Source organism: Melospiza georgiana, chromosome 9 (genome assembly GCF_028018845.1).
Source record: "Melospiza georgiana isolate bMelGeo1 chromosome 9, bMelGeo1.pri, whole genome shotgun sequence".
NCBI classification, from domain to species: Eukaryota; Metazoa; Chordata; class Aves; order Passeriformes; family Passerellidae; genus Melospiza; species Melospiza georgiana.
Genome location: NC_080438.1, coordinates 8,715,207 through 8,729,386, shown reverse-complemented (window position 1 = coordinate 8,729,386; position 14,180 = coordinate 8,715,207). Strand labels below are relative to the sequence as shown.

The window sequence follows — 14,180 nt, the reverse complement described above, 5'->3', positions numbered from 1 at the left end:
ACAGTTCTTAGCACTGGGCTTCAGAGACATTTCTTTGTGATTCTGGAAGGAATGTGTATTCCTCAGATATACCCACTGGTCTCTTCTTTGAGTTTATATGAGGGGGAGGTTTTCCCCCTCTTCTCTTCCCATTAGACTTTCTCTGTCTCAGTTTCCATTTGCTACTGCTCTCTTCTTCTGGATTTGATGACAGTTTTTCAGCTTTTTCACTGTGGTGAAAAATCACGGTGGTGTTGTACTGATCATCTTAAGGTAGGCCATTAAGGAGATGTCCGCTCTGACTACAAAAACTAGTTGAAAAGTCAAGGGAATAGAGAATACAAGAGAAACTAACTGCACTTACCAAATTGTTGTGAGAGAAATGTGTCCTGTTGGTTTTGGAATGAGTTTTGGAGTGCCTTTTCCATGTGTTGTGCAGAATGTGGACAGCAAAGCCATGCGTGAGCAGCGACTGGACATGCAGCGGCGCGCGGCCGAGGCAGGGGACGATGACCTCATTCCCTTTGGAGACCGCCCAACTGTGTCAAGATTTGGGGCCATCTCCCGTACTTCCAAAGCCATGTACCAGAACTCTGGGCCCATGCAGGCCATGGCAGTTCCAGGAGCTGCCACCAAATCCATCATTTCAGGTATGATCTGTGCTCTTGCATTTTGTTGACTGTTTTTTTGTTTGTTGCTATTTTCTTTACTTGCCTGGAATACAAGCCCTCTAAGCTTGTATCTTGTCTTAGAAGTACAGCTGTGGTGTGTGTTAATGGCACTTAAAATAACTGCAAGTAGGGTTATACTGAGAAGACTGAATTCAGGACAAGGTTGCCACAGTTTTCTGAGATCACTTGGTCTGGACAAGAGGAGACTGAGGGCAGACCCCATAGCAGTCTACAGCTGCCTCCCAAGGGGTGCAGAAGGACAGGCCCTGAATTCTCTGTAGTGACCAGTGATAGGACTGGAGCTCTGTCAGGGGAGGGTTAAATTGGATATCAGAAAAAGATTCTTCCCTCAGAGGGTAGCACTGAACAGGGAATGGTCACAGCCCCAGGACTGCCAGAGCTCCAGAAGTGTATGGAGAGTACTCTCGGGTACAGGGTGGGATTGTTGGGGTGTTTGTGGAGGGCCAGGAGTTGGACTCTGTGGTCCTTATCGGTCCCTTCCAACTTGACATATTCAGTGATTCCATGACATGTTTGAGCATACAAGTGTATTTGTTAGTGATATGTTGTTGCTGTTTGGAAGAAGTTACTTTGTTCTGCTAGTCCCTCTGATAGGAAGCTTATTATAAATCTGTAGCAGCAGAATCCAGAAGCCTTTCCCAAATACACTATGCAAAACCATCTTGATGGACTATTGTACTGCTGCACTCCTGCTTTATGGGTAGCTGCTCTTGCAAACTTAATGCAGCCATTGTCTCATGTACTGTTAGGCAAAGCAAAAAAGTAGTAGTAGTTCATTTCCAACACATCTATTTTCTAAGCACATGTATAATATGGCCTTCTGTCTTACTCTAAAAGAGTAAGAGACCTCTTTCTTGAGGTGCACTGCATAACCTTAAGAAAATATTGAATTATTATATTCCCCCAAACTTGCTTCTAGCTCTTTCAGGCAGTAATTTTTTAGACTTTATTACAAGTAGAGCTCTGACTTCCCTGAGAAGTTACTATTTAAACTGTAGTTACTGAGATATGTCAGAATTATCAATGAACTCCTGAGTCTTTTAGGAACTTCAGTAGTAAAAATAACTGCAATCATCATGTCTGTAAGTTTTGTTCTGTGTTTGCTCATCTGCCTGAGTATCTGAAGTCCTTCACAGTCTCAGACTCTGGAAGGCTGTCACAGACTGTTAGTCATACCGGAAGAGTCGTGTATTAGGCATTTGAGACTGGTCAAGGAGAGTATTTCTGTGTTCATTCAATCAAAAGAAATGTTCAACTTCTCATAATTAGAGGACTGGCCTTTCTTCTTCTTCTCTGTCTAGTTTTGTGTTGGGTGAATGACTGAAAGGGTGATTTTGTAGTAATGCAATGTGGTTTTCTTCTGTTCCCTGGTAGACTACAGTCCTTATGAAACCCACGGTGGCTGGGGAGGCTCTCCATATTCTCCTCATCAAAATATACCTTCTCAGGGACGTTTCAGTGACAGGTGGGACTGCTGCATTTTTTCTTTGCCTTGCTCTAAATTTTCTCTTCTCTATTTTTTTCTGTGCCAGTGGAGTAAAGATTTTTTTTTGAAATCTCCTTGTTTTCCAATCCCAAAGGGAGAGGCTGTCCATGTCAGATGTGGCTGCTCATGGGAAGCAGTTGCCCTCAGCTGAACGAGAGCAGCAGCTGCGCATGGAGCTGCAGCAAGTTGACCATCAGATCAGCCAGCAGACCCAAATGAGGGGGCTGGAGGTTGGTACCAGCGTTTGGAGCAGCACTGGGGGGTGGGATGGAGGGAGATGAGGCTGGTAAACCTTTCAAGGGCTGACCTTTGTAGTGATACTCAGTAGCAATACTTAATCCTGTGATGCCAGGCATCAGGGCTGTGGTGCAAGTTCCAGCTTTTCTGCTCAGCAGCAGAAACTTCTCTGCACTCCACATGCACACCAACACTATATTTGAATCTGCAGTCTGTGCTTAGTCTTGTTTGCTATCACTCTTTTTCTCTCCCCCTGTGTTCAGCTCTGCTCAGAGGCAAACTTGGGGTGTAGGAGCCTGTTCTTCTTGACTTTACTGCTGCTGGACATGTCTAATTTTATGTACAGAAAGCCATGAGCTTCATCTGTTTCATGTTTGGCTTTGTGTTTGTACCTGTTTCTTCCTAAATAGCACAAACCACAAGAGTCAAGAAAGTAAATATGTAATACATTTAGCTTGAAAAATTAAGGTTTAATACTTTATGGCTCTTTGCTTAGAAAAAATGTAGCATCAGGAAAGATGAAGTATGTGTTTGTAAAAGAATTAATGAGCTGAAATATTTTGATTTTGTGAGACAGGAGAAATGTCAAGCTATAAGGAATGAATAGTTGTAGAAAGCCTTAGTTATTTTTTTCCTCTTAGGAAAAATCAGTAAATATTTACCAGAAAACTGTTCTAGGTACTTTAGCAACTATTTGTGTTAACATTTTCCCAGAAGAAAATGCTGTAAGTAGTGGAGAGCAGCTTCTGCTGAAGCTATGGTTAGTTAAGAAGACATGCTACAGAGGAGGGTTATTGCAGCTTAGTTTAAGAGCTCACAATTAAGTCACAGCAGTAGTTGCAGTAATATGCATTTGTTAGTTACTTGAAACATAGCTTGTGTTCTTGTGCTCTTGTTTGGGAATGAGAGGAGAAAATGTTTTCAGTCTTGCATGTCTGCATTTGCCATAATACAAGAGTACTGGAAAGTTGCAAAACCTGTAAGTGGCCTTCTCCTGCTGATCATTGTTGTGATTGTGTCAGTGTTAAATCCTACTCAGCTGAATGTTCAGCCTTGATTTTGGCATAATATGAATTTTGCAGAATTAGTTATTTTGATTAAGAACAGCTTTCAGTTTATCTCTTATGTTTAAAGCTGCATGTAGATGTTGGAAATCAAGGAGTCTTCACTGGTTTGCCTACTACAGGGTTGCAGCTATCAATTCAGCCAAAGCATGAAGAGCTAGATCATTTTGCTTTTGCATTGTATGAGCATTTCTACTTAAAGACGAGCCAAATGCTGGGTTGTGTGGAGTACAAGATGATGTGTTTAAATGCAGAGCCCACACTTGCAGAACTGATTCACATGTGTTAGCAGAGTTTTAGAATGGCTGACATGGCTACTGCTTTTAGTAACTTGCAACTTGTGAATGACCATAGTCACTTGCCCCTCTCTGTTCCTCTGTTTCCTAATGTGGGTCAGTAGAGACCTACATATTGACAGCTACATCTCTCAAGATGATGTAATAGTAATTCTGGCTCTGCTGTAGAGTTAGATAAATTCTACTGCTGTAAATAAAGCAGCAGATTTGCTTATCTGCAGTTTTTTTTGTTGAACATAGTGCTCAGAAGAGAGTAATGTTTTTGTTCTTGGGCTTAGTCTTAGTTTTGAGAAGGGAGTGACACATGAAGACAACACATGCAAATTTGTGACAGCAAGAAGAGTTTAACACTGCTTGTTTAAAAATTAAAATACTTGTCCATGTCTACAGAAACATGTTGAAACTTGCATTGGGAGTGATTTTAATTGGGACATTGTGAAGTGTGGCCTTGGTTTTGCAAACGAGCAGTACTCTGGAATTCTGGCCTTAGAGCTCTCTGTGCTTTGTGTGCTGTGTGCTCAGTTGTGTATGTGCTTGGCTTTATGCATTTAGGCTGTTAGTAACAGGCTGCTGTTGCAGAGAGAGGCGACTACCCTGGCAGGCCAGCCACAGCCCCCACCCCCACCTCCCAAGTGGCCTGGGATGATCTCAAGTGAACAGCTGAGCTTGGAGCTACACCAGGTGGAAAGGGAAATTGGAAAGAGAACCCGTGAGCTGAGCATGGTGAGTGCTGGGGGGCAGGGAGGCAGAGATGCAGTGCAGAGCCCCGAACTGGCTGCAGCCCCTTCACCCTGGCAGAAAGGCTCCCTGCTGGATGCTCACAGCTGGAGTCATCCATCTTCCTCTTCACCTCTATTCTTCAAAACCTCCTGAGGAGTTTCTGGAGTCTTCTTCACGAAGAAGTTTAATGTAGCCTCTTTAAATGTTAGTTTGTCACCATTTGAAATAAGTGTGGTGTTGACTTTGATGGAAACCAAACTGTCTCCAAGGTCCCTGTGCCATGAGCTCTATAAACTGCTTTAATATAGGAGACATTGTCTGCAGGTACAGGCTAGTGTTCAGGAGTCTGTGTGCTGTTACAGTCTGTGGCCTTTGCTTGTTGTTACAAGGATCATCCCTTCCTTTTGGGAAATACTGTGTCCTGAGAGGATGAGCATATCTAAAGTCTGTTTTTGTCTCATGGCTTTTGTGGGTTAAACTGTGACTGCAATTTACAGGCCTTCTTCATCGTCCTAAGGAATGAAATCTCCAGTTCTTTCAACACACTCTTAAAGAATTTTTCATCTGTCCTTTCTTTAAAGGAGAGCCAGTCTTCATTGGATATGAAAAACAAGCTGGGCACCACTAAACAGACAGAAAATGGACAATTAGAACCACAAAACAAGGTTCCAGCTGAGGACCTTACACTGACATTCAGGTAACATGGGCCTTCAACCTGTCTGTGTAACAGGAGCCACTTCTTCAGGGCCACTCTCCTCTTGAATAAATACTCTTGTCTCACATCAGCCATGATGAGGAAGCACCTACTAAACAAAGAGACTAAAAATCAAGTTTTTATAGTGCAGGTATGAGTTAAGGACCTCTCTAGCTGTGGAGTAGGTGAGTGGAATAAGACTATATAGATTAAGGGAACAGAAGACTTGCAGAAAGGAATCCATCTGATTAGTAGGGAGAAGCAGGAGTTACACAGCCACCACAAAAGAAATCTTTATCTGCTGTTTTGGTTTCATATAAAGAAATCTCCCAAATGTGAAAGGTATTCCATCCTTCTAATGTTCGTGATGTGGATGTTGTCTAGGAAGGCACAGACTTTGAAGCTACATTCTCTTTCAGCTGTCAGTAGTGGACTTTTATCTGTGTAGATGCTGGGATTGATTTCCGTTCCCATTTAATAGTTGGAATAAAATGTTTTTGGGAATGCTGGAAGTCTCTACAGCAAGTATTTTCAAACAGCCACAAGCACCTATGTGTATTCAGGCCAGCACTGAAGAGAGAAGCTTGCATGCTTACATAACTTCATGTGAGCAGTTTGGAATATTAATTCTTATTCAGAATGAGCATCTTCTGAATAAATGCATTATTGCTGATGAAGTCTGTGCCTTCTTTTTATGACCAGTTCTAGAGTTTTGTGTTGCACCATCAGATTGACGCCTCCTGAGCAGGAACTAATTTTTCCATATGGTGCTGTGAAAGTAATGAAATCAAAATAACTGTTTATATTTTTAAAAACAGAGGGAGGGAAATATAAATTATTATTAGGTAAGTTAAATATTCTAGAATATGTACACTGAAGTCCTCTTACTTAGAAATGAAGGAAACATCTCATTAATTGCCTCTTTTCACCCACTTCTCCCTTCTCTTCAACTTCCCTTCAGCAGTGATGTTCCGAATGGATCAGCTTTGACCCAAGAGAACATTGGGCTCCTGTCAAACAATATGGCATCTCTGAGCCTGGCAGAGGACCCCGAGGGAGGAGGAGATGGCCATGACTCCCAGCGAGGGGGAGTGACACCCACATCTGCTCCATGAAGCGAGGCCAGCACACCCTGGAGCTCCTTCTGCTGGGGTGGCAGCAGCTTCCATCGGGTGTTTTCTTCCAGGGATGATTGGATAAACCCAGGAGCAGCAGTAGTAGCAGAGCAGCAGGTCCAGAGGCAATGTGCACAAACACAACTACTAGAAACAAATCCTGCACATAGTTCACATTAACGCATTTTTTAATTAAAAAAATGAAAATTAGCAGTATCTGCAAGCAATTCAAATTAAATTTGTTTTTGTTCTGTGAATGAACTTTATTTTAATAACTTTGGACGCCTTGAATCCCAGGGCTTAAAAAAAAAAAAGATATTATATATATATACTCTGTTTGATTAATTGTATGATCTTAATGAAGTAGGTTTTCTTTTATTTTGGTATTATTACATACCCAGTGCATAATTCCTTATTTACCTTACTAGAACAGTTTGGCCACTTCCTTGTATGATTTAAGGGTAAACAAGGAATGAAGGTTGGAGAGTAGCTGTGAATTGCAGCGTCAAAAGATGTGCAGCAGACTTCATCTTAACACAATTCCTCCCATTGTGGCCAGGAACTTAACCTGAGCTTCTTGCTTAAATTGCTGAATTTAAACTACAAATGACAGAGTCTTTGCAAAGGTGTGGTCCTTTTCAAAGGCTGGCATTATTTAAGGTCTGTGTGTGTTAGAATCTGACACCTGAGTATCAACCTGCAGTTTGTCAGGGCTGCAGTGAGTCCACCCTGGATTCCTGTTCCATGGGGGAAGAATTGCACTGAAGGTGCAGCACAGATCTTGCCAGAGTTATTGAGAAGCAAATTTTGCCTGATAGATTTAATACTTCTCCAAGTAGATGCTTTATGGGCATAAGCCAGAGGAGCAGTAAGTGTCTTTTGATATTTTTTTTAGATTAAAGATTTTGTTCTTGCTGCACATTTTTTACTTTTTTGGCATACACTGAGGTAAGATCCTGGATATGAAGACCTCTTGAGAATGATTTTTCAAGTGCTGCTCCCTCTCTACCTTCTTGGCCTGTCCTCATTATTTCTTTCTGGGTTAGACTACTAAGTGGGAAAGCACTGGTTATGTAATAAATTACTGCATTGCTTTGGTTGGGTAAAGCAAGAGTTAATAAATTTTCTTGGGTTTTAGTTTTCTTTCCTTAACCTTAACTCCTGCTGAGGTTCTAGCAACCTTGGGCTAAGCTTTGCATTCATCATACTGTTAAATAAAACAACAGGGGGGTGGGAGGGGATACAGTCTCACTATTGCCTACCAGTAGGAGAGTCCAAACAGAAGACTCTTTTGAGTAGCAATTATTTAATTTGCCCAGTCAAGGCACCGCGTTTATATACTATTTCACATTGAATTTGATTATGCCCTACAGACCTGGCTGGTCAAGGATTTGATACACATATTGGCTTGGGATTCGAGCTTTCTTTTTTATTTAAATAAAAATTTATATATAAATATATATATACATATATACATAGTTATATCTGTATATATATTGGGTATGTTTTAAGAATTTTTTCGCATGAGCGCAGCTGTTGTGATCAAATGTCTGGGAGGTAGAAGCACTGAATGAAAATAAAAGCATTTTTTAGCACACCCCCCCACACTTTCCATGTGTCTTAACACTGGTTTATTTCACTCTTAGTTGAACTTTGGCCTCTTAATTGCCTGGAGTAGTTTGAAGCTTGCTTTTTTCTAATGCCTCTTTTAACTTTTGGCAAAGAATCAACTTTGCACTGAAACAGCTTCATCTCCCCTTGCCCCTATCCATCTGTATCTCCTACTTGAAGCCAAGCATTCCAGCCACTCTCCTTGGAGCTGAGCAGAACTGGGGTGATGCAGCTGGGAGCCTGTCAGGTCTGTTCCTCCCTTCTCAGCTCTGGGCATGAGGAGGATGAAGGTCTTTTCCTGGCTGCCTGCTTCCAAGTCACCTGACACAGGCCCTGGGCCCTCTCATCCTTCAGTACAGAGCACCACCCTCAGGTCAGCCTTCTCCTTAATTTTAATTAGTTTGCTCCTTCCTGCTGTGTCTTTATTAACACAGGGAGCTCATCTTAGTCAAGATAATTAGTGCAATATTCTAATCTAGGAGGACAAGCCCAGAATGTGCCTTTTTTTAACTGTAGTAATTGTGGGTGTAAAATTAATTTTCAAAGATGGTTATGATAGGTTGGACACTACAGATTCATTTGTAATACTAGGAAGAAAATCTGAAGGGGCAAAAACCTCTTTACCTTTTATTTCCTGGTTCCCTCACCAAGTTAGGGATTATTCTTTTCTCCACATTTTCTCCTGGAATTCTTCAGTAAGCACTATTTTAGATTGCTGGCCTACATATGATGAATGCTTCCAAAATCTCTGGATTAGAAGGGGGACCTTACTGGGTTTTTTTTCTCCTTCATCCAGCTCTCTGTGCTGTACTTTGTGCATAACGTCCTTGTTGTGATCAATGTGTCCAGGTGAATGCCCTGTTTGCCCAGAATTGTAGTTTGGCTTGTTAAATAGTTTACTTAGTATCTACTAACGGTATTGATTTTCAACTTTGTTTCATCCCCTCTTCCTCTTACCCTTTTTCTGCTTTTTTTGCAGAAGTTTAGTTGATTAAACAAAAAAAACATCAAAATGCAGTGCATGCTTTTAAGTTTTTTTCTGGAAATTGCACCTGAAATGTTCCAGTTTTGTGGAAAAACTGGGAGACCCTGGGGGACAGCTAGCTCTGTAAGTAGTGCAGCATTGATGTTTACAAGCATGGAAATGTCTGGAGTGACTCTGTGTCTTCCTGCACTCACTCCTGTAGCCCATCATTGTCCCAGTTGTACAGGAATTCTGGCCACCTCAGTGAAATTGGTCTTGGCTGCCAAGTGGTTTAGTTCCTTCTGTTGGGCAAGAAGCAGCAGTATTACCATGGTGTCAGGGCACTGCTGCATCCTTTGGTAGGTAGGTTAAATTTTCTGCTGCACCAGACAAGTCTTGATATTTGGGTTTCAGCCAGATGGACAGCATGGACAAATCTTCAGAATAGGAAGCTTCAAGTGGTAGGTTAAGCTTCAGTGTGTCAGTGATTCAGTCAGTGTATAGATGATGTCTGTTTATTCTGTGGTGTTATTTCCCTCCTTCTGTCGACATCTCATCTGTCTGTCCTGTGACCTAGTTCATTTTTCTTAATAGGAGAAGTTTAAACTTTTTCTTCTGCTCTTCTTGCATGCTGTCCTTTTTCAGAGTAGGACTTATTTTCTGTAGATCAGAGCACCTTTCAAGCTAGCAGCACTTTTATCCCTGTTCTTCTCAAGTTCTTCTCTCTGTAGTCTTTTCTGAGCCGTCTCTCCCCTTTTTGTGTCTTTTTCTCCTGTGGCTTGCCCATCCACCCTCCCTGATTGTGTAACAGTGACAGCTTGCTGCCTCAAAACAGAGCATTCAAATGAATTCGCTTAGCCAATAACTTCTGTGAAGTTGCCTTTTCTAATGGTGTTATTACTCAGTGATGCACAAATGTGATATTGCCCCTACTGGTAGGCAAACAGGGGATCTGTATAAACATGGTAAACTGCTGTTTTTCTTTAAAGGAGAGCCAAAGACTTGTGCTTTACACTTTTTTTTTCCCCCTGGTGTAGCCATTTTGATTGTCAGACATTTGTGTAGGGTATTGTGAGTTGACTGTATTATCCTAATAACAGTTTCCAGAAGTTAATGATTGTCAAGCCTTGCCCATGCATTGAATTGTGGAAAATCATTCCATTTAGTCAAACAATTTGCAATGTACTGAGATGTATCTGAGGTGTTGTGATGTGTTTTCAGTCTCTCATGCACTCTCTCAGCTGACTGAATGGCTCTTTTAGAGAGGGAGAAGGAACATAGAAATGTTATAATCCAAGAAGCCTTGTTTTTAAGTGTTTCTAAATTGAATACTGATTGAAAATTTCTTCAGTTACAGTAAAAGATAAATCTGTGTTACAAATGTGACTGACTTTTAAGTCCACTGGGACTGAAAAGATTTGTGAAACACTAGCATTGCATTAAATTAGATGTGGAAGAACCAAACTTGTGATCATATTGTCTCTTGACAGCATGGACTGAGTAAGGTGGGGCAAATTTTGTGCTAGAAAGGGCCAGGAGTGAGGCTTTTATTGATAATACAAGAAAGCTGCTGGCATTTCCCTTCCTTGAGCTACTCACTCTCACAGACTTCTTACTAAAGTTTTTAGGTTCAAAGAGAAATCTTTTAAAGTCTGAGTAGCATAAACCCTCATTTCCACTGCCATTTTTTATTTTGAACTATAACAAAACAGACTTACAGAATAGTTATCTGGAAGACCCCCCAGTATAAAGTTTCTTTCCTGGACTGGCTCTTTCAGACCTGCTTTTATGAGAAAGAAGAAATGCCATGCCAGTGTTCAGGAGGCTCAACAGTGGGAGTGCCAGCCAGCTTCTCTGCTCAAAAATGGGAGAAAAGACCCAAACATACGCAGTGTGCAAGTTTTTGTGCTTGTCTGTGTGTGTATGGAAAAGTGATTTTGGTCCTAGGATAGATAGAAGGAATAAGAGCAATGCTGCTGGGGCATGATGTTACCTTCATATTCAAATTTTGTCATCATTCACTTTCCAAAACACAGCCTTCCATTCCTGCCTCCTGGTATTGCTGATTTGAAAACAACCAAAAAAAGTTAGCGTGTCAGCCGCTTAATTTCTTGTATCACAATAAATCAATTTCCCTGGGAGGAAAAAGAGAGCAGGAGTTTTTGAGTTGCCTGCATGGTAATGGAGTTGTGAACTGGAAAAACATCCACCTTGCTTGAGTAAGTGTCAACTGAATTTCTGAGTAAAAATGAAGTAGCTCTTCTGAGCCACCTTTTGTGTACAGCTATGGTGCCAAGAGATGGGTGCTTGTTATACAGATTATTATGTGGCACAAATTGATTTGCTCTCAATTCAAATAGACTCTTAAAATGTCAAAAACTTCATTGGGAATTTTCATTTCCATAGTGAACTGTTACCAACTGCATTATTTTATCTTGGAATATCAGGGGATGACAGGCTAAAGTTAATCCTAGTTATACAACATAAGAAAGGGATGTGGGGAAATGTTGTCCCAGCAGTGTCCTTCTACAGTTAACATGTGGCCTTTATTCTTCTGTAGGAAGAAGAATGTAACTGCTTAGTGTTGTCACAGACTTCAGAGCACTTCTTGTGATGCAGGTAGAGCCTTGGTTAGCAGAGAAAGGAGAACAAATTTAACATTTCTTTTCTTTATAATTTTATTTCCTATTGGCAAGTGTAATATTGTTCCATGGGAAGTATGGCAAGCCAAGAGGCTGCAGCTTTTTTTGAAATTTCCCAGTATAAAGAGCACATGGCAATGTGGATTTGTCTGCATCAGGAACATCACAGTCATTTGATGCTTAAAATATGTGGCCATAATAATCAAAATTGGATTCCTGTAGCTTAGTAATGTGAGTAATTATCTGATCTTTCCCAGGCAATCTTTGCAATCCCAGGGAGTTTGTGTATGATTTTTAGTGCTAATTGCAAGGTATTCAGCAGTTGGGAGGGTTTAGGTGCCTGACATCATCCAGCAAGGCAGCTTTCCTTGGATATACTGGTTGGATGTTTTCATATGCCAGGAAAGTACTGTTTTGAAGATCTGCAAGTTTTAGGAAAACACAATTGTCCAATTTGAAAATTACAGTATTGGGAGAGACAGAAGCAACAGGTAGTGCAGTCTCTGGAAATAAAAAACATTTGACATGATGGAATTACATGTAAAATGCATATGGGGTAAATGTATCTGTAAGAGGAAAAAAAATATTGTGGAGTATTTGATGCTCAAGAAATTATTTGCTTCTTCATAATGTTAAAAAGATTTCGTTAATAGTTCTGTGGCAGACAGTACTCACAAGTCTTTGGCATCCAAACCAGATTGTATATCGGATGGATCCCACAACTGGATGTGTGCACTGACCTCTTTATTTGTAGCTTTTTAAAAAGAAATTTGGCAGCAGCATTTAATAAATGCATGAAGCAACCTGAAAGGAAGAAGCAATCCCGTTCACATCACAGCTGCTGCACAGCTCACAATTGGTTCATCTGCAGCTTCTCCCAAGTGAAGCTGATCAACATGGGCAAAACAAATCACTTTGAGAGTTTCCCCTAATTTTAAGGAGTTCCCATTCCCCCTTCAGCCTGTGCTTGCTGTGTAAGCAGCTTCCATGCTCAAAGGATCTTTCCTTCAAGTCAGCTTAGCAGCTGTTCTGTAGCTTGGCTATTTTTCCATATTTTCTCTAACTGGTAGTGTCGTGTTAAGCTCTTCCCCTCATTGTATTTATTGCTATGGGGAGGAACAGGTGAAGCAAGATGTGTGAGAGGAGGGAGGAAGAATTGTGGGATCTGTATGACAGCTTCCACTTCTTTGAAATCATCTACTTCCAGTTGTGGGATTTCTCGATATATGATTTTTTTGTGGTTTTTGTAAGTCTCATTTTCTTTGCTCTTGTTAGTTCCTTACAAGTCTCCCCGAGACATTCTGCAGTCATTATCACCTTTTTGGGTGGAGTTTATTTTATTTTTTTGGGTTGTTTGTTTTGTTTGGTTTTTTAAATAACTTTTTAACATTGGTGCATATATGCTTGGGATAGAGCTCATGTAATTATCCAATCGTATTGATTGTATGTGATTGTGCCCTGCAGAGGTATATTTAACAAAAAATAAAATAAAGGATAGCCTAGGTAATAAAGGAGACCATGACATTTGTTGAGTCAGGTTATGAACTATTTCTTAAATTTATATAGGATCCCAGACAAGTGAAATTCCATCTGCTGTTTTCATGAATCAATGCTAAACAAAATATCATTCATTCTCTCCTTGTGTTTTTCCTTGCTTTTCTTCTGCTGTTTTCTTCCTTTCCTGTTTCTCTTTGCCATAAACAAAAATTCTCAATCTTTCATGGGAATGGCTGGCTCTGGGTTGATAATGTAGATAATTATTGTTTGTTGCTATCAAAACATTCACAATAGGAGTGAAGTAGAATGTACGAGAAGAATTCCATAAATTGAATTCTTTGCAAGTTCAGAGAAATTACAAAGTTTTGTACATACAGGCCTGGTTGTGGGGGAGATGTTCAGAGGTCCATGGGGAATTGCTGTGTCTTCTCCAGGAAAGGTTAGGTGCTTTACTACCTCTTGGGGAAACTGAGATAACAAAAGGAGTAGAAGAAAGTTTCCTATATCCAAGTCTCTGTGCCTTTACTCCTCCAATATACTTTTTAGACTTGACAGAAAAACCTTCTAGGTACTCTGCTGAAGTAGGACAGAATGCATTGAAGGAGGCAAAAGGCAAGAGGATCCAGAGATCTGAAAGTCAGTATTGGTCTTCTTTATTTAATTCTCAGACCTATAGAGCCAACAGTGTCGCTTTTATGTGAAAGAACAAGGAGCGGAGACCTATTGTACATGAATGGCAGTTACATAGGAAAAAAAGTTTAAATGCTATTTCTTCTTCCCTCTTCTCCTTGCTTTTCTCCCTCTTTCTCCATGACTTCACCTTGCTCTCCCAGAATATTTGAGGGTCCTTTGAGCTGCAGATTGAACAAAAAAAAAAGTGGAAAAGTGATTCATTATGTGGTTTGTAAATAGCTGGAAATGTCTACAAGGTCTTACCTGCTTTTCTGTCAGCATTTATATTAAGTGATAAATTAATTAAGAACACTTTGAAGTATCTCTTGTTTTCTGTCTGGGATGAATGTACATTCTTCTAAATTTTGAGGGCTAAGACTGTTGGACCATCTGAGTAAGCTTTTCATCAGCTCAAGGTATGTGTTCTGTGCCAGGCTGGAGCATAGGAGACACCAAATAGCAGAGAAGCCACGTCTCCTGGGTTTGGTCTGCTCTCATTCTACTCTCTTCA

The 14,180-nt window shown here is 40.6% G+C and overlaps 1 protein-coding gene across 8 annotated transcripts in view; it reads left to right on the top strand.

Annotated features, from left to right (window-relative positions):
- The window catches only part of RC3H1 (ring finger and CCCH-type domains 1), a 73,284-nt gene that overhangs the window by 49,103 nt on the left and 10,001 nt on the right, over positions 1-14,180 (top strand). For 2 of the 8 annotated variants that reach the window (XM_058030699.1, XM_058030697.1), the window contains exons 15-20: positions 419-629; positions 2,046-2,136; positions 2,252-2,387; positions 4,334-4,477; positions 5,056-5,171; positions 6,133-13,024. In XM_058030699.1, the coding sequence (XP_057886682.1) occupies positions 419-629; positions 2,046-2,136; positions 2,252-2,387; positions 4,334-4,477; positions 5,056-5,171; positions 6,133-6,283 (849 nt within the window). In that variant the 3' untranslated portion in view covers positions 6,284-13,024. Of the gene's footprint in view, positions 1-418; positions 630-2,045; positions 2,137-2,251; positions 2,388-4,306; positions 4,478-5,055; positions 5,172-6,129; positions 13,025-14,180 lie in introns of those variants that run through there. The other 6 variants (XM_058030698.1, XM_058030696.1, XM_058030695.1 and 3 more) reach the window with 5 other exon arrangements.